The 20860-nt window shown below is 37.2% G+C and overlaps 1 protein-coding gene across 3 annotated transcripts; it reads right to left on the bottom strand.

The window, feature by feature from the left end:
- Positions 1-1193: 1193 nt before the first annotated feature.
- Positions 1194-15225, bottom strand: LOC120073929 (protein SUPPRESSOR OF FRI 4-like). 3 transcript variants are annotated; one of them, XM_039026849.2, is made up of 4 exons: positions 14832-15225; positions 14247-14347; positions 3564-3686; positions 1194-1725 (listed from the first exon to the last, which is right to left on the bottom strand). In XM_039026849.2, the coding sequence occupies exons 1-4, from the start codon at positions 15020-15022 to the stop codon at positions 1502-1504; spliced, it is 639 nt and encodes a 212-aa protein (XP_038882777.1). In that variant the 5' UTR covers positions 15023-15225; the 3' UTR covers positions 1194-1501. The 3 variants fall into 3 exon arrangements, with proteins under 3 accessions (XP_038882777.1, XP_090167940.1, XP_038882778.1); XM_090311814.1 differs by lacking the exon at positions 14832-15225 and adding an exon at positions 3816-3894 and having other exon boundaries at positions 14247-14319; XM_039026850.2 differs by lacking the exon at positions 3564-3686 and having other exon boundaries at positions 14832-15187.
- Positions 15226-20860: the final 5635 nt, after the last annotated feature.

The raw sequence follows: 20860 nt of genomic DNA, 5'->3' as shown, positions 1-20860 counted from the left end.
ATTGGTTCAAAGCTAACGTTCATCTTCAAGATTTAACACACCAAGAAGACGAACAGTTTACATTGGCAAAAAATTCAATTATTAGTTCATTAGTAGGAGCAAGATCACAAGTTGATTTTGCTTCAGTTCTAGATTTGATAGAGATAAACCCAAACGAGGGTCCTATCCCATATAGAAAATCTTGTCGTAATCTCTTCTTTTCAAAAAGAAATATTCTCAAAGGATAAGACGTCGGTCATGGTCCTGTCATGCTAGTCTTTTTCTATGTATTCAACAACTGTGTAGACACGAGTAAAAATCATAAAGAAAAGTCTATAATTGCTATTGTAGTGCAATTATAGAGTTTTCTCTATAAGTAGCATGCATCCACTCCCTCAAAAAGTTTGTGATAACTAACAAAAAAACAAAAAGATGGTTAAACTTAAGGGTGTTCAAAAAACCGATCAACCCAATCCAATCCGTGCGGTTTGAGTTGGGTTGAGTTCAAATAAATGAAAATTCTATGAATTGAGTTGGTTCATAGGTTCACCTAATATAACCCAAACCAACTCAAATTTATTATTAACTTTAATATATATATATATATTTTTATTACTTATAACAAAATTATTTATACATATATTGATTTTAATTTTATTTAATTCCAATATTTTTATAATAATTTATTCTTCAAACAACTCTTGAAAATAATTTTTTTGCACTATAGAAAGAAAATTTTCACTATATAAATTGAAATTGAGTTGTTAATCTTAATTCAATATATGAAAATAATTAAATTGGATTTTACATATTAATGTTTTGCTTCTTTTTAGAACAAAATTTTAAATAAATGACCCGGTTAACCCAAACTAATCCAACCCAAATATTTCATGGTTCGGTTGGGTTCGGTTGGGTTCATTTTTTAACAAGGGTTATTTGGGTTGAAAAATTAACAATCCGAACAATTGAATTGGGTCTAAAAAGTCTCTCAACCCAACCCAACCCATGAACACCCCTAGTTAAACTAGCCCCTTATAGTTGCTGGAGAAATTGCTTCTACCCATGAAGGCCATAAAATTTACCCTAGGAGACGTTCAAAGGTTTTGTTCTTGCTGAAAGTATGAGTAGTGAAATGGTCCTTCCTTGGACTATGATTTATGAAAAGATTGAAACCATCAAGAATTCAAGATTATGTTAAATTTTGAACTACGAAGTTAGAAATACAATAATCTAAATTTTCTTTTAATTCTCCCCAAAGGCTATTACATCTCTACACGTTATGACAGTAGAAGCAAAGAGTTCATAGCAAATAGTGAAGAACATCACCAGTGGAACAAAAGTATCAAATCTAAATGCAGTCCATATTCACAAAACAAAACAAGTGAAGAAACAGAACTTTCTTTCTTCCCAAGTCTCAATTGACAAGCAGACAATCTGACCACACATGAGACTAATTATCATAAAAAATACTGGGAGATTAGCCTTGAGATTGTTCCTAATCAAAGCCTCCCTCTCTCATGGCCTATTCTTCCTTCTTATTGTGAGCTTGTGAGGGTTCATTTAATTTCCCATTAGATTGGTTTATACTAGCTTTTGCTTCGACAAGAAATGCAGGATCCGGTTCATGTTTACTAGAAGGTTCTTTCATTGCCATTATAATATAAATAGCAATGACAACGTTGACTGATATGACAGCAAGGAATCCACTCAAGAGTGTAAGAGAATGCGGATTTAATTGTGTTGAACCTGCTCAAATAAAAGGGAAGAAAGAGCAGAGGAGAAGAAAAGACAGGTTACTGACAAGAAGTAAAAAGTACAAGATCAAAATTATAATTCTTCGACTTTTACTTAATAAGCAATAAATATGAATAAAAGCTGCATAAAAGATGATATGACAATATCCATACCAACAACTATGAAGTGACACTCAAAGGAGGGCAGAGGAAAAGAAAAGATAAGTTATTGACAAGAAATAAAAAGTACAAGATCAAAACTATAATTCTTTGACTTTTACTCAATAACATAATAAAAGATGATAAGACGATATCCATACCAACAAATATGAAGTGACATTTTTACTCAAAGAAAGATCGTTATCTTAAAAGGGGCCAGTCAAAGGTAGTGTCAAGAGTGATTTGGTAATGAACAAGGTTATGAGTAAAAAAGGTAGTGAGGAAGGGGGGCAACTCTTCTTGAGAGAGGTTTATAGTAAGCTAGTTCAGGAAGGAAGACGAGGGGGTTCAAGGTTTCCACGTTTCTCTGAAGTATTTTAACATTTCACACAAAAGTTGTCTCCATACTAACAAATTTGCAGATAAGAAGATCAAATTTTGAGCATGCAATAGAAAATTTATAACTCCCTAAAAATACATATTACCAATCAATAATTGAGTTTGATGACCAGTAGCCATGAAGTTGTAAAGATGGCATACTGATGGAGATAGGAGTACGGTAATTTGGGTAAATCCCTAGGTTAATCCCTTTTATCTTATTTGTGTATTAATCCTTTATAAATAGGAGGTTCCCTCTCATGTATTAAACACCTCTCATTCTAAATAAAGATGCTTGATTTGATTTTGGGAGAAAATTATCCTTGGTGACTCTTAGGGTACATCACATACTAAACCATGCTCTTTAAGTAACACCATCCAGACAAGACCAAAATATAAAAAGAAAGCTAGAAAAGATTGGGTTCTTTATATTAACAAGGAGGTAAGTTGGTGTTGGGCCTCCAATCGCAAATTGGGGCAATAAATGGGAAGTCCAATTCTGAAAGTTAGTGTAATCTGGCGTAAGCTTTTAACGATGGTAGGGAACATGTGTTATAAAGGGTGCTTTTGGAAAGATGGTATACTGCCTAGGAAGAAAGCTCTTGCCTCTTGGTGCTCTTGAATTCATTACTAAGTCAACGAAGGTGGGCAGGGGAAATGTGAGGATCAAGGTTGGAAGAACTCGAACAAAGAAAAACACATCTCAAGGAAGTTTGGCTTCTCAGGGTCATCGTTTCCTGTTTCCCATTTTCTAGAAACAAGAAGTGGGAACAGTAATCAAACCATTATTTTTTAAAAAAAATAAGAAACGGGAACGGAGAGCATCACCAACCTACCCTTCTTAAATAATTTAAAACTAAATACAGAGACTCTAGAGCAGCAAGTGGTATAAAGGAATAAGTTCGTAAAGGGCGAAAATAAAATAGGAATAAGGAACCATCAAGCTAGAGAGCTTGGAAAGCTATGGAGGCTTCAAAATGCTTAGACGTAAGCGGAAACAAGTGAGGATGGAGGAACACATGAGGGTTAGAGTAATTGGAGCAAGCTAAGGGGTAACTTTCTGCTAAGGCGTTAACCAATCTGTCAAGTGGGTGAGGGGAATTTAGTACAGTTGATGCTTCTAATGAAGGGGCCAACAATACTAACTAAAAGAAAGACCAATAACACAAGACTAGAATATTTGATACACAATTAAACACAAAACTCTACAAACAACCGTGCAAAATGAAAATATATCCACAAAAAATCTTTCGGGTGCAAAGCAACCACATAAGCGATGGATGTTGGTATTTATGTCATGTCAATAAATCTTACCAGGAATCAAATTATGGTTAAAACCATATAACAATGCGATAGGAGTTATCCACATAAACAATGATGCAATGAAGAACTTCGTAATGACACTTGCCATTGGTATCTTCAATTTGTCAACAATGTCTGGAAAGAGAGAGTTTTTAGACATAAGATTTTAATTAAAAATACTAAACAAGAATAAGAGTTCCAGATGCTTCACACAACTTAAAAATATAAATAAATAACACCAAACAAAAGGTCACCAAACCAAACCTCCAAATTTTCATTGATGACCTTTTGCATGGCAATGGAGGACACAAAATGGATTCTAGAAAATTTGAGTTCAGCCATACTGCAAACAACAAGTCCTTATGAGATCGATTTCAATTTCTCTAAATGGAAAATGAAAGAAAAAGTAGAAAAAGGATGGCTTTACTAAAGTGAACTCCTTGTTCTGCCCTCTTCTTTATTCTTGCACATGTGGAGATTTTAAGGGCAAGTGGAAAATTAGATTATGGTAAGTAACATACTTAGAAGTGTGGAATAAAGAAAATAACATACGCTATTTTAGAAAGTAATTTACGTTTTGATTCACAATTTAAGAACATAATAAGGAAATCCTCCCATATTAGATTTCATAAACTTCATCATGTCGATGAACGAAAATGAAAAGACAATAAAGCGTTCACAAATTTGAAGATCAGTGAATTCATATACAGGTGAAAGAAAACAAAAAAGAGAAGGCAAAAACCACCGAATAAGCATCCATAACGATGAAAGACCACATAGAGAGCAAACAAGCAAAAAAAAGTAGAAACAAGAAACAAGTCCCAGAGATGGATCATCCACTAATAAGCAGTCTCGATTACAAATCCCATATAATAATTCATAAATGCAAATCACAAAACATTGAGTGAGCTTACTAGATGGCAGATTCGGACCACAACTTAGGGCTTCAAAAGCAGTCGCACAGCACTTGGCACTTTGCAAGAAAGATCGGTGATTTGAGATTCTAACGAGAGACGAGAAGGAAGATTTTGTTCCTAATTTTTATGGGTTGATCTATTTGTTTTCTATTTTAATTAATTAAATGGGTAGGGAATCGAATCGTATTTTTTATACGGATGGTCTCATTTGGGAGGCCCAAATGAAAAGTGTCATCTGTAGATAAAGTAATGGAAAATGGCCTCCTGCTTACGTCATTCACGTGTAATTTTACTGATATGTCCTTGTGATGCACCCCAAGCGCCTGCCAATACAAAGTTACTCGATCCTCGATGGTTCGTCACTCGTTCCTCAATGCAAGTCACTCGATATTCAGATGCATGGTCACTCTATACGACTGCCAATCAACATGTGTATACTCGATCATATCCACGTCATACACGATACTCAATTACTTCCTCACTCGTTCCTCGATGCACGATCACTCGATATCCAGGTACATGGTCACTCAATACGACTGCAATCGACATGTGTATACTCGATTCTCAATTACTTTATACTCGATTATTTTTAATTCTTAACCCGTTTGAAGGCGTTTGAAGTCTATTATTTCACCACTTCTGTGTTAGCTCAGACTATTCTCTTTGTTCTTCCGATTGTATATCCCTCGATGACAATACCTCTACACTCGAAATTCGAATATCTCTGCATCAGGTAACATTCTTCTCCTTGTTTATGTTTTGGCATCATTCATCTCTTTCTTTGTATATTTTGGCATCATGTTCCTCGACATGCGCTTGTTACTCGATACTCGACCAATACGTTTTTCATTTCGATTTTCATATCTTGCATGTTTGGTTGGAGCTCGAATTTGTTTCATTTCAGTTTTCATATTTTTGTTAATTCGGACCGTCTAGAGTCTTGAGTTTGAGTAGGATAAGTTCAGAAGGCGAAAATCAAATCGAATGCTCGATAATCGACCATCCAATCACATGCCATATAGCAAGGGACACCATGTAGCATGTATAAGGTATCAGGTATAGAGCAATCGAGTATTGAGTATCGTGTATCGTGCATCGTGTAACGAGAATCGAGTATCGTGTATTGAATAGAATTCTTAAGTCACATGCCATATAGCAAGTAAGGGACACCATGTAGCATGTATAAGGTATCAGGTATAGAGCAATCGAGTATTGAGTATCGTGTATCGTGCATCGTGTATTGAATAGAATTCTTAGCTCTTTTGGTGTTTTTTGTTATTCTGTGCAGTATGACTAAACAATTCAAGATTCCTCCCCATGATCATTTCCCAGGCCAAGGTGGCCTATCCTCTCACATTGAGACAACTAACAAGATAGTGAAAGAGAAGCTTACTCCCACTCAGCTTGCCCTCTTCAGGAAAACGGTATTTGGGAGATTTGTGGACGTGGATATCATCTTCAACAATCCATTGGTCCATTACATGCTATTGAGGGAGGTTGTAGACGATAGGAAGGATGCAATGACCTTTGATCTGAATGGTACAGTTGTAGCATTCATCAAAGAAGACTTTCTATTGGTAACAGGATTGTGGTGGTCACCTAATCCAACAGTTGTGAGAAGGGGTGAAGCACTTGGATCACTGCGTAGTAGGTACTTGAAGAATGATTTTGCAGGGGACATTCACATTGGTACCTTAGAGACAGTATAAAAAGAGATAGAGTTTGAGAACGACATGGATGCTGTGAAGATGGCATTGGTCTATTACACTAAATTGGGGTATGATGGGAAGGGAGAAGACAAGGGTCAATGTCGACAAGACCTTATTAATTGATGTGGAGGATTTGAATTATTTCAATTCCATGGATTGGGGCCACGTGCTATGGGAGAGGACGTTACTTGGACTACAAAGAGGATTGAGTGTTAAGGTAGAGAACTACAAAAAAAAGGTCCAAGATCAATAAGCACTACATTGTCAAGTACAACCTACCGGAGTTTCCTCATGCAATTTAGATAATATCCATTCATCGGCGATACGAGATCTACTCATTGTAGTGTCAATGTCACTTACTACTTATTCTTCTTTTATAATCGTTTATGAAATATGGTAGGTGTGAGCATACGAGATCATTTCAACGGTTGCTGAAAAAGTTGCAATCTGACTAAATGTACACATCGTACCTCGATTCCTGAGGTGGGAGTGTACAAACTCACCGCCGACCAGAGCAATACAATGAGACATGTTTTAGTCCATTGAGATTAGTGTATCACATCACAATTTACTCGGATTTAAGGTGAATGTCACATATAACTAACAAATTATTCATTATTTTGTACAGACAAGGATCACACCCACACCATTGATCATGTCCGATAGGGAGAGGCAGTATAGAGACATTAAGGTTGATGAACGACCCGTATACAAGCCATTGATGCCGAGACGAGCTCCTCAGAGACACATAGATCGCACCATGATGAGGATGCTCATAGTAACTCCAGTGAATAGAGAGTCACGAGCATCGATTTCACAAGCCAGAACTTTAAAAGTAGAACACGAGATTCACCCTCCTTATAATGAGTCTCACAAGCTCCCTACTGACGAGCATGTGCCCCCAACTGAGGAGCGAGTGTCGCCTTGGTCGAATATATCCTATTTCGAGTCCACAAGGGGTGTGGGCATTTGTAGAGAGTGTCTATGGTGGAGCATAAATTGGATGATGTACAGTCAAATTTGAAAGATGTGAAGTCTGATCTGAGTGTCCTTCCGGTTGGCGTACAAACAATCACCAGCCTACTGCGGTCATTGTGTCGGGCACGTAATATTATCTTTAACTTGTTCTAATGTAAATCTATAACATGTTGTGTTTGACCTAACATACTTCGTAAATGATATAGGGTTTAGGCACGTAGTCCACCGAGACTATTGACCCCATTCCTCCACCTTCCACCGAGTCCCCTAACCCCACTCCTCCATCAGCCACTGAGTCCCGTGACCTTCCTCCACCTTCCACCAAGACTAGTGACCCCATTCTTCCACCTTCCACTGAGTCCCATGACCTCATTCCTCCACCTTCGATCGAGTTCTAAGACCTCATTCATCCACCTTCCATCGAGTCCCATGACCCCATTCCTCCACCTTCCACATAGTCCCAAGACCCCATTCCTCCACCTTCCATCGAGTCCCATGACCCCATTCCTCCACCTTCCACATAGTCCCAAGACCCCATTCCTCCACCTTCCACCGAGTCCCATGACCTCATTCCTCCAACTTCCACCAAGTCCCGTGACCCCATCCCTCCACCCTCCATCCTCCATCAAGCCCATCCTCCCCAACGTTACAATATCCACCGTTCTCCCCCATCCCTCTTATCTACCACTCCTCTTGCTATATTGCTTCCCGATGTACCACCCTTTCCCTCATTGACCCTACCACATCCTAAGTTTCTTCCACCACAGGCATTGAAAAAGTTCAAGGTGAAGGGCGAGCTCATGGTGAAGGATGAACCTATGGCCCGATCTAGACCTTGAGGTGAAGGGCGAGCCTGTGGACATTGAGGGGAACAAAGACGGACAAGTAGGAAGAGGAAGCCGACACAACCGTACACCCCTCCAGTTGACACGGCAAGGGTGACGGGAAAAAAGCAGAAATACATTCAGCTCGTTCAACGTCCGATCGGCATCGTCCCCTATTACCCGGCACATGCTATTCCAGAGGATGTAATGAATGAGTTCATGGTCTGATTGACCAACGTGGATATAGGTCCTCACTGGCTAGGTAATGAAGTCCTCTTTAGGAGGAATTGCACGATGGAGCTGTTCCTAGAGCTAACACGTGATAGTAATTGGGTTGAGAACAACATAAGTTAACATCCCTTATTACATTTGTAACATCTCGAATTTTTTTGAGTGTTTTTAAATTAATTGTCTCGAACTATTTGGAATTATATTTTCGATTTTTGGAGTTGGACATCGAATTAAATGTGATAAAATAATTAAGTTTATATTTGGTGATTTGGATTTATGGATTATTTTTGTGGGAGATTGAGAGGTTAAAGAGGAAAAGGAAAAGGAAATACATAGATATATGTATGTATATTGGGTGTTGACTAGCCAAATTAGGGTTCGACTTAATCTTAAAAAATATATATAAATTTAAGGTTAAAAAAATAAAAGAAATTTAGTTTTTTCTCTTCTCCACACTTGCAGCCGTGAGTCCCCCCCCCCCCCCCCCCCCCCCCCCCCCTTTTTCTTTGCTTTCGTTTGCAATTGTGCGCAACCCTCAGTCGCCAGATCCGACGCCCACACGAGAAGCTCTAAATCCGCTCGTCTCGCGTGCTCCAACCACACCAGCTGCTGGTTCTCTCAATCGTGACCTAGCACTGCTCATTCTGCCGAAGCTTCAGATCGCGTCGGGATCCAACTGCAGCCCACCTGATCTCTAGCCACGATCTCTAGCTGCCTCACTCGCCTGCCGCTAGAGTCCGGCCACCAGATTTGAAGTCGCATCGTCGACTCACCGTCCAAAGTCGTCCGTAACCAGTGCTCAGCGTGGCCATTTGTGTGGGTTTTCGTCGGGTCGTCCATTCGCTGCAACATCCGTCGTTCGATCCGACGTGCTCATCCACCTCCGGTTGCTGGTCGCTGCCACCGAGTCATTGCTTTACATTGCCAGATATTTAGAGTTCGATGTGTTCTAGTGAGTTGATGAGATTTCGTTAGGTTGTTTCCGATCAGTTGATGGTAGGTTGTATTTCAGTTTTCTTATGCCACCTTGATCTTAGATTTAATGTTATGGAAGAATTCGAAGAATTTTGAAGAAATTTCTAGCAAGGTTGGGCCTACAATCGACGAGTTTTGTTGGATTCTTGTTTAATTGTAGATTACCCATTAAGCTTTACACTGTTTTAAGTTTGTTACTCCTAATGCTTGTGTTAGATTGGAGGTTTGGAGGTCTTTGAGACACTATTCAGAAGCCGTTGGGTTTTTGTAGGTCTTAAGGCTTTGGGACCCTTGTATCTTAAGTTTAATTGTTGGGAATCTTCACACCTGATCCACCGTCTAAACTTCCTACATTCACTCCCGAAAATTGAAACAAGAAAACTTATTAAGTCTTACTAGTGATTTGTGCATAGGTTGGACTACTTGGTGGACAACATTGAGTAAAATCTTGGATTGATCTTGTTTTGACCTCTATTTGGGTAAGTGGTTTAAGGATAATTAAGGTAAAGTGTGTTGGGAATTTATGCTTTATGAGATGAAACTAATTATGGTTTATGTTTTAGGCTTTGGATCAAGAATTTTGATAAGCAAAGGGACGAAATTGTTTGAATTTACTCTAAGGTAAGTGATTTACTACCAGTTCGCACTCGAACCCAAGTTGGTGTTAAGATTGTGATTGCATTGAAAGCATGATTCTATTTTGATGGGTTGAATTGCTATGACTTACTATGATTGAACTGTTGAGGGTGTTGTGGAAATTTGTGTTTATGTTATGAAAAATATGATATTATGTGAATAATTTGCTACGTTCGAATGATGGATGGACTGTTGAGACTGTTTTGGAAACTCTTGAGTATGTTCTAAGATTATGATTACATGCTTATATCTATGTTAGACTGATAGTGACTGTTAGCATTCCTAACGAGTTGTGTATGTTTTAATGTCCTTATGGGATCTCCACCTATATTTATGATTTTTTGTGACTCTTCGGAGCCACTACCTATGAAAGCGTGCCTTCGGGTTCGCCCCTTATCGCTATGCTTATGCCAAAGTTAAGATGCACACATTTGTCTTGTTAGGAAGATTAACCTGTACACCTAGTGAGCCCAGTAGTGGGTCACTTACTGAGTATTTTTTTATACTCAATCTTTTCTCTTCATGTTTTTTAAGGTAGAAGTAAAGATAGACCGTCGAATGACAAGAGAAATCCGTGACAGAGCCATTGGGACTTGACATCGCTTCCGCACATGATTTTCTCAAAGTGTTGTTTTTGTTTTGAGTCAAATATTTAAATTATTCAATTGTTTTAGTCAGTTATTTAATTAATTTATTTTAAAATGGATTAGGAGTACCCCGAACAGTGTTTTTATTTTATTTTATTATTTTAGATCTTTATTTAATGAAAAGTTTTATTTCTTCTATTGGATTTTTCTTTTAGAAATATGTTCAAGCTTATGCATGCATGTAGTAGCGTCCTGGAAGTATATTAGAAAGTCAGGTTGTTACAACATTTGTATGCTTGTTATTTACTATTTCCACTCATTGACAGGACTTACAAATTACAGGTTCTCGATTCTGTATTCATGTTTCTCCGATGGAAGTTTATTAGCCGGTCGGAGATATGTGCTCATCGGTTCACGACATTGCCACATGGTATATTGGTATATTATAGATTATTTAAATTTTAATGTACAATTTTGCATGATTTATATACACTTGAACCTATTGTTATCTAATTTACAGAGTCATTTGAACCTCCACGGTCCTGATAGCTTGTTCCATGTCATACATAAGAAAACGGGGGAAGAAACTACTAAAGTATGGGAGAAAGAGCACACGTATGTCGATTACGTGCTAAGATTGGTACTTGAACATCAGCCTGGATTGGCAGATGTCGATTACATCTATAGTCCACTCAACTACAAGCAACATTGGATTATGTTGGTGATAGACATGAACCTTGAGCGCATCCTTTTGTATGCTTACTCCCCAGGTACATCACACCGAGGGATCTGGTAACATTCCTGGGGCTCTTATGCTTCACTCTCCCTTCACTAGCATAGTTCTACGACGTATATGATGCAAAGCCCGATCTTGCACCTAGTCCTTGGAAGTTGAGTCGTGTCAATATAGACGCCCTACAGAGGAATACACTGGACTATGGGATATTTTGTCTCAAGTACTTTGAGTACTTGGTGACCGAATCGAGTATGGAAAGCTTACGACAAGATAAAGTGCATGAGTTTAGGTTGCAGTATGGAACCAAGTTGTAGGCAGATTAGTTTTTTTATTACGGCTTTCTATGTAAATTTTGACATTATTTGTAAATGTATGAAATTGACTAGATTGTGTATATTTCCATATTAAGCACATGCATCAAATATCAAGTAATATTCATCGAGTATCATGAACATGTATTTGAAATATTTTGATTCTTCAAGCTTGATCTCAAATACAGTTCTAGAATATTCTATCTTCAAAGCCTCACCATATGCATGCAAGACGACATATGATTCTTTTGGCATCCCCCTTACAAGAGCAAACGCAGTTTCTCTCGCACGCCATGCCTTGTCATAACTAATATTGACACCGTACAGATACCGCATATCCCCAATAATATCGTGTGGTTTGTCCCCTCGACCAATGCCAAACTTATCCTTGAGTGACCAATAACGAATGCACTGTCTTGTCTGTGGTCATGATTCAATATTTCAATCGAGCATGTGTGATTGGGCGTGCATTTTGTGATTTTGAAAATATCAAGTCCATCCATTTTAATTGCTCGAACGACCCACTTACAAGTCTGGTGTAAACACCAAACACTATACAATTTTTTGTTCGATTTTTTAACTCGCAACTCAAAGTTGTTCTTAATGGCCTACATTGCTAACCTCATCTTTACATCATTTTTGCTGAAGAAAATTTGACCTACTTCAACTGTATCCACCAATCCTATGGACGACTGTGGTTGCATGATCAAGTCCCCCGTTCTGACGTTACTATTAGATGGTAAATTGTTTTGATTTTGGCAAGCCACACTCCCAACAAAATGGCCAAAATCATTTGACAGAATCAGAGTTGGTTGTGCATCATTCACAACAGAAGGACCACTCTCTAAAAAAAGTTGGGTTGACTATTCATCATTCATAACAGAAGGATTACTCCCTAAAACAATCGGGGTTGTCTGTTTTTCATTCTTAACCTCTTCCTCTTCTATCCTTACATTCTCATTTACACATGTCCTAACATCTTCTATTATCACATTCAGATGCAATATGTTCGCGATATTAACATCGATGTTGTCGTTTTCCAGTGAGACACCCGATGGACAAACAACATGCTCATTGACATCAACTCCACACATGGGTTGGTCTTCTTTCTCTGGGTAATAAAATGGATGAATTTCTTCGATTTTCTCAAGACTTACAATACCTACGGTCATGTACGGTCGTACCATGAGAGGGAAAATTTAACATCAACATCGTTCATTAAGCATATTGGATGAGAATCAATATCCATCTTATATGTCACCCTCTTTATAATCTTGAACTCTATCGAACTAACTTGCATGATCTCAAATACTAGATTACCAACTCATTATATGTCAATGTGCTTGGAACTAGCAAACCCTTTAAACGGTCTTTAGTATAACGTTTTTCTGTGTCGTCCCATGTACCACCATAACGTAAGAATATATACTTCACCATCCTTCAAGAAAAACAATACAAAAAGTGAACAGTTAGGAAAATAGGCAACTGCTAAATACTCATTATACTTGCTACTCGCTCAACACTACATGATACTCGATGCTTGGCACTCGATAGTCTCAACTCGATGCTTACTGTTTCATAGCTCTCTCCCCTCATCCTCGATCAACTAAGAGTTACTTACATGTATCAATGCACACTAAGAAACCCACACTCACTCGTTCTCTTTGCTACATTCGTATGTCTCGCACATCGTCGGAAGTAAAAAAACTGAGCAAGAAAAAGCACACTTACTACATCTTCAGATATTATAGGATGGCTTCCAAGAATAATTCCTCTTCAAACCACAATTGAAACAAAGAACGTTATGTTTCCTAACCTACAACAGCTAGTCTAATCTCCATGGACACTCTTAACCTTACCAATAGTTACCATCAATGATCCGATCTTTGTTATGGTCAGCTTCCTTGGGGAGATTATCTTATTCAAAGGGCAAACAAAAACATCCTTAGATATTATTTGATGGCTTCCAAGAATAAACCACTACCGAAACAAAGAACGTTATGTTTCCTAACCTCCAACAGCTAGTCTAATCTCCATTGACACTCTTAACCTTACCAATAGTCACCATCAACGATTAGATCTTTGTTATGGTTAGCTTCCTTGGAGATGTTTGAATGTGCCATTATCCCAAGACCCAAAAATATTTTTTACTTCTTGCCCCTTAGGACCTTGGACTGTGTATGTCATGTAGTTTGAGGAATGTGCTCCCAACTCAATATAGATGCAAGTCCCTTCCACTAACCTCCTAGACAGAATTCAGATGCTTAAGGTCATAGGACTGGCGTGGTTCAACGGTTAACAATAACTTCCGGGGGGGGGGGGGGGGGGGCGGGTGCTATTATTTTCATATGCACACAGACTGATCCAACCAAAAAAAGAAATCCGAAGATACCATATTTGTCAAGGAATCATCAAAGAAAAAAGCATAGGAGAAACAACTCAAAGAGATAATATGGGTGAGGGTAGAGATTGGGGTGGGGATACCGAACTCACAGGAGAATTGTCCTCCATTAGACAAGAAATAAGAATAATAGGGGGGGATTTAGCAAATTCACGTCTCAGTTTGGAAATTAAAAAGAATAAAGTTTCTTCTATTTATAAGAGAGTTATCCTTGCCTAAACACAAACATAACAGACCCATAAACTCGTTATATTCTCATATGTCTATTTACACGTAGGTATAAGCATGCAAGAGAAGGACTGAGAGGCAGAGGAAAAGAAGTAAGAAACCAATAATAAAGTATAGATAAATATAAAGACAGAGCATGGATGAGTTATTCAGATTCCTCACCGTCCTCTCCATAGTGTGCTGCCAAGACATCAGGAGGAATTCCTTGCATTCCATATATTTCAATATCTGTTGCTTCTCTACCTGGTTTTGCATTAGGAACTCTATTACAAGATTACCACCAACAATAGAAACGTTAGAATAAACGTGACCAACACAAAATATACCAGTTCAGAATCAGAAATTATGTAATTAATTAATAGAAAAGTGCTTTGATCTTAGAAAAAATCAAAAAGCTCCGTTGAGGGGCAAGTCTATCTAGTATATCTTTTCCTAACTACTACAATATCCCAATATCTTTTCATGTTCAAATCCTACAATCCAACATGTGGAACTCTACCAAATTAATTGTTACGACGGTAGCAGTCTATAATACAGTTCACCGATGAAACAATTTCTTGCTGCTGAACAAGAATTTCATCATTCGAACACATTAAGAAAGATAAATCCAATTATAAACCAGAACCGGTCGTAAAACAAGTGGATTAAGAAAAGAAGAAGCTACCCTCGAATATTTGCACTAAATAAAGTTGATTGTAGACTTCTCGTTGATGAGAGAAAGGGAAAGAGAAGGAAAGAGTGACATACTTGGTGACTGACTCTTTGTGGACGTGAAGAACGTGGATGACCATACCGCCGGCAGTAGAAAGCTTCTCGTGACAGACATGGCACTTGAAGTGTTCGGCCTTCTGATGCTGCACCAATATCTTTTCGTCATCGAATTCTCGGTCGCAATAGTAACACCATATCTTAGACACAACTCTCTTCTTCTTCCCCATAACCAGAGCACACACCGTACCGCTCTAAATTCAAATTCTGAAACGAGACGAGATCTTCGTAAAGCACAGGATTTTGGGGAAAAAACGAGAACTGGAGGGAATCAAACGAACAGAGATCACGAAGATCGAGGGTTTTGTTCGTGGCCTTCTTCTATCCGGAAAGGGGGTTTCTTTAGATTGACTGTACAATTACTTTTATACCCTTTACTAAATTCTCACTTTCAATTTATTAAAAAAATTTCTCCACCTCAAAGATTTATTCACAAAAAAAATATTTTATCCAAAAATAATTGACAAAAAATTATTTAGTTCCCACGTCGGGCCGGGCCAAAATCCAGAAGCACCCCCCACGACCTGCCCCGTCTACCCAGTCCAATGCCCGTCCGAGCGATCGTGTAGTGCCATCGTTTAAAAAATTCGTTTAGTTCCCATGCCACGATCGCTTAGGTCTACATCTAAATGATCGTTCAGTTTTATCGCGTAGCTCTTCATCGCATCGCTTAGCGCACGTTGTAGCTAAGCGATCGTGTAGTGCCATCGTTTAGAAAATCCAACGTGTCGTTTAGTTCCCACGCCACGATCGCTTAGGTTTACATATAAACGATCGCTCAGTTCTATCGTGTAACACTTTATCGCATCACTTAGTGTGATCATGTAGTGTCATCGTTTAGAAAATCCAACGTATCGTTTAGTTCTCATTGATCATAACTAAGCGATCGATTAGTACTAGGCGATGGTACTAAGCGATCGTTTAGTCCCATACCCGCCCCCTCTCTACCTGGTGCCCTCCTGTTCCCATCGATCAAAGCTAAGCAATCGTTTAGTCCTATACCCACCCCTCTCTGCGCGCCCCCTCTCTACTCGATGCCCTCCCTCTACCCAAATCAATACCCCGGCATGCCGAGATCGGGCGCCATCTACACCTACCCGGTTTTGCCCCCTTCCCCATCGTCCTTTCCTATATTTCCTGCCCATACCCCGTCTTTTCTGCCCATACTCGGTCTTTCCCACCCATACCCAGTCGAAATCACTTACGGCCCATCTGGTCTACCACCGGGCACAATCCCTCTTCCCCAAATCTATCCTCAAGCAACCTCAAACTTGCCCGCCCGGTCACATACCTGGTCACAATGTTATAAAGCCCAGCTAGGTAAGACCAATTTTTAAAAACACATTTTAGGCTCAAACTTATTCAGAAAATGTCGAACATGATATTTTTAGGGAAAAAAAATAACATTCAACACAGATCTAACATAGATTTCAAATATTCACACAATAACGCCTAACATAAACTAACACATTGAGTGAAACAAAATGAAAATCCATACCTTAGTTGAAAAATCCCAATGATCTTTAATGAAAATGAGAATGACAAGGAAATGTGGAATGGGGAGAGTGAAATGGAGTGAGATTGAACTTTTGAAATGGAGAATAGTGAAAATGGAAAAGAAAAGTGAGGGTTTGGAGGGTTTAAGTGAGTTTTGAAATGTGAAGGGTATTAGGGTAATTTTCATTCATTTTCAAAATTGTGGGGTAAAAAAACATTTTTTTAATAAGGGTCCAAAAATCAAAACCAAAACTTGAAAAAGATCATTCTTGTCAATTGTCCATTTTTTTACTCGCTCGCTCCAATTCTCGATTTGTTGCCTTCTTTTTTTTCCCTCTTAATGCATTTGTTTATTTAAATTATACTGTATAGCATATACATATAGCTTTACATTTTTTTTTACCGAAAGTCAAAAAGGAAAAAAATTTTATTTGGCTGTTTGGGACGCTGAGTTGAGATAAGATGTTAGAGTTCACATGTCTATGAAATTCTGTGAAGTTTATATATATATGTGGATGTGTTTAGTCTGAGATCATGTATCTATGTTAGAGGTGCAGAATTTGTCTAGGTATCTGGTTCGTTTTTTGAACTCTAAATAATATGCTTTTATGATTACTATTTTTGTTTTGAAACTTTTTTATTCAATAATTCTACACATCTTTGTTTGAATAAAATATGAATTGCATTTTTTTTTTCTTTTAATTTTTAGAACTTTTATTTTCTTTTATTTTCTTTTTTTTTTTTTTTTTTGGCAATCAACAACAATTAACCCATTACATTTATGGTAGAAATATGGTTAAAGAAAATGAGAAACTAAAGTGAAATCAAAACTTTCTAATCAATTTTTCTCCATGAATTTCATTATCATTTTTTTTTTTTTTTGCTTTTTCTTCCTATTGTTGCTCTATATTTTTACTATGTCATGTATTTTTTAATTAAATCTCTCCCATTATCGTAACAGCCAATGGAATGTCACAACATTTTTTTCAACAGTTTCATTTTCATTTTCTCTAAATTTGGAGTATCAATTTTCTCACTAATTCTTGCTGGAAAATGTTCTACGAATTTTTTTTTTCATTTTATGGTTTTTTTTTATATATATATTACATACTTTTCCACTACATACACACTTTTACATACTTTTCTATTACATACTTTTCGTCTAAATATTCTTAACACTCATTTGATATGTGAATTTATTATGTATAAATATTGTACTTAATGTAGATAAAATAATATTTTTTATATAATCAACAACCCTACAACATACTTTTGTTGGGTTTTATGTTCTAAAAACTCGCAGTTTGTAAAATGATAAACATTTTCTATTATCAATATACTTGTTATTGATCTCATAAATTGTATGAAAGTCTAAATCCAATAAACTAAGACTCATGACTATTGTATGAGTATTTGAACTTTATATGGAGACATAAGAGTGGATCAGGTTCGAGTAAATAGTCAAAATGATCTATGGTACATGAATGAGGCTGGGTACTTTATTCTGGTAACACCATTGGATGCGGCCTACTTTGTAGTTGTTACAAATAGTTGTAAAGTGCTACATACGATGTGATTCTAATTCGTACATGTTATGACATGAGGAGTGAGGGCGTTCTATGCAATGAGTTTGCATAAGATCAGGACCAAGAAATAAGTCACTCTTACTTTATAATGTTGTTAATGTTTAAGACTGACTATTTCACCTAGATGACCTAGATAACTCGATCTTAATCCTGGTCAAACTATGAACTCCTGTTTATTCGAGATTGTTCTTATATTTGCATAGGTGAGGGTTGGCTCAACAATGCTGGTTCAATAAGACTCCCATCTCAAAGGTAAGACCGGATAGATAGCTGGAGATATAGGGTGCAAGACGGAGTTCACGTCTACCCGATTTAAGGATAGGAGAAAGGTTGTTCTCTCAAGTACTGAATCCAGGTATTGAATAAAGGGCCCCACCCTTTCACTATGCTGAGAGAGTTTGGTTTAGTGATTGGATCACAAACCAGTTGCTCATTAGAGAATTAGTAGGGACTTAGGAGTAAGACGTAATCTCGGGGGTAAAACAGATATTTGACCCAACCATTATTACGAATAACCTGTGAAGGGTCGACTTGCTGATTATAGTTAAATCATGTGGACATAATATATCTACAGTGAGGGGAATGCAACTATTGGCTTTAGTGGAGTGACCCATTAGTTAACGAATGTGGATTAATTTGGTCTAATGAGTTTAGCCAATTAATCTCGGATCGTTGGAACCCATGATCTGTAGGTCCGCGAGGTCCCCCTACTAGCTCATAACGGACTAGCTCTAGAATAACGTGATAAGTTAATTTGAAACGTTCAAATTAGAATTAAGGGAATTTGTAATTATATGAGATATAATTATGTTTAATTTTAGAATTAAACGAAATAGGAGAATTTATATATTTAAATATAATTTAAATATATAAAGATGAATATGTGTTAAAATTAATTTAATATTTGATATTAAATTAATTAAGTTTTATTTAATAATTAATTTATGAAATTAATTAATTTTTCATTTAAAATCAAATAGATTTTTTAAATCAAAATTTGATTTTTAGATAAAATTGAAAAGTTGGAAAACTAAAACACAAAATGGAAAAATGGGTTTTTCCATTATCCATCTTTTAACTAGTTCACACATATAACAATATATTTGCCTTGTCTTCTCCAAGCATGAGCTACAACTCATGCAGCTCTTCTCTTTGCATGTTGATCAGCAATATAATGAAGAGATTGGGTGAAAATCGGGCATGTAATCTGCAGAATTTTGAGAGAAAATTCGGTTTGAAGAATGGTTCTTCAACAAGGTTGCTGCAGTGAGCTTTTCTCCTTCATCCCTTGATTCAAGCTTATTTTGAGTCCCACAATTCAATCTAGAGCACCAAGAGAATAGTGGAGAAGATCTTGAGGTGGTCTACAACAAGATATGGAGAAGATTGCAGCTGAAGAATGAGCTTTGAAGAAGTTCTACAAGAGGTATGTCTTGAAACCCATTTTTTCTGCAGAAGCATGCTTTATATTATGCCAAAATTAGTGAATTTGAATGCTTAGATGATCATTGTGCTTTCGCTGCTATTGATACAATCCTACAACTTTAATAGTTATCAGTCTTATAATAGTCAGAAGTAGTTGTCGAAGTTCATTATTGAAGATGATTTTTGTTGGAGTTTATAGTCGAAGGTGGTTATCGGAGCCTGAAGTTGGTCACATAAAGGTGTACTGGAGTTGGTTGTCGAAGTTTGTCATCAGAGGTGGTTTTCGGATCCTGGAGTTGGTTGGGCGAAAGTGGTTGTCGAAGTTGATCATCGAATATGATTTTTGCTAGAGATTGTAGTCAGAGTTGACTGTCGGAGCTCAAAGCTAGCCGCATGAAGGTGGTACTAGAGTTGGTTGTCGGAGTTTATCGTCGAAAGTGGTTGTCGAAGCCTTGAGTTGGTCGTCGGAGTTGCTTGCTCAAAGGTGATCATCGAAGGTGATTTTCATCGGAGTCTGTAGTTGGAGGTAGTTGTCGGAGTTGGTCATCGGAGTTTGTTGTCAGAGCCAAATGATCGTCGGAATTGGTAGTGCGAAGGTGGCCATCGAAGTTAGGTCGTCGGAGGGGGTTATCAAAGGCCAGAATTGATTGTCGGAGTTGGTCGTGTGAAGTTTGTCAGAGCTTGAAGTTGGTCGCTGAAGCTATCATCAGAGGTGGTTGTCGGAGTTCGGATTTCATCACCGAAATTTGTCGTTGGAGGTGGTTAATGGAGTCCAGAGTTGGTCGCCAAAGTTTGTTGGCTTTTTGACCCTTAATCTCAAATTAATTAATTAATCAATGTTTTGATGAAAACAAACTCAATTTCTAATTACTAAAAACTTTAGTGTTTTAATATGTCCATAGCGTAAAGATTGGAACAACAATTCCAACACCTCTTGAATCACTCAAATTGGAGCTAAAACGAAGACGATATGACGAAACAAGTCTATAGAGAAAATACCGTGGTGGATGACGTGGCATAACCAGACTATTTACATGTAGACATGTGGCAGCATATTGGTTGAATGGTGGATCATTAAGAGATTAACATATGATGAATTTTTTATTTTTGGATTGATTTAAAAAAATGAAATTTAAAAGAAAAATAAATTTAATATTATTTTATGTTTGTGTCTAACGGCTAGTTTTTTTACACATGATATGTTTTTTTATTTTTGGATTGACTTTAAAAAAAATCAATTTAAAAAGAAAATGAATTAAAAGAAAAATAAATTTAATATTATTTTATGTTTGTGTCTAACGGCTAGTTTTCTACACATGGTATGTTTTTTTATTTTTGGATTGACTTTAAAAAGAATCAATTTAAAAAAATGAATTTAATATTATTCTTGTGTCTAACGGCTAGTTTTTGACACATTGTATGCTTTTTTATTTTTTGAATTAATTTTAAAAAGAAAAATGAATTTCAAAAGAAAATGAATTTAATATTATATTTTGTTTG

This window comes from Benincasa hispida, chromosome 3 (genome assembly GCF_027475165.1).
Source record: "Benincasa hispida cultivar pf3 chromosome 3, pf3_genome.v1.1, whole genome shotgun sequence".
Taxonomy (NCBI): Eukaryota; Viridiplantae; Streptophyta; class Magnoliopsida; order Cucurbitales; family Cucurbitaceae; genus Benincasa; species Benincasa hispida.
Note: the sequence above shows the minus strand (reverse complement) of the source record. Positions and strands in the feature narration are given on the sequence as shown.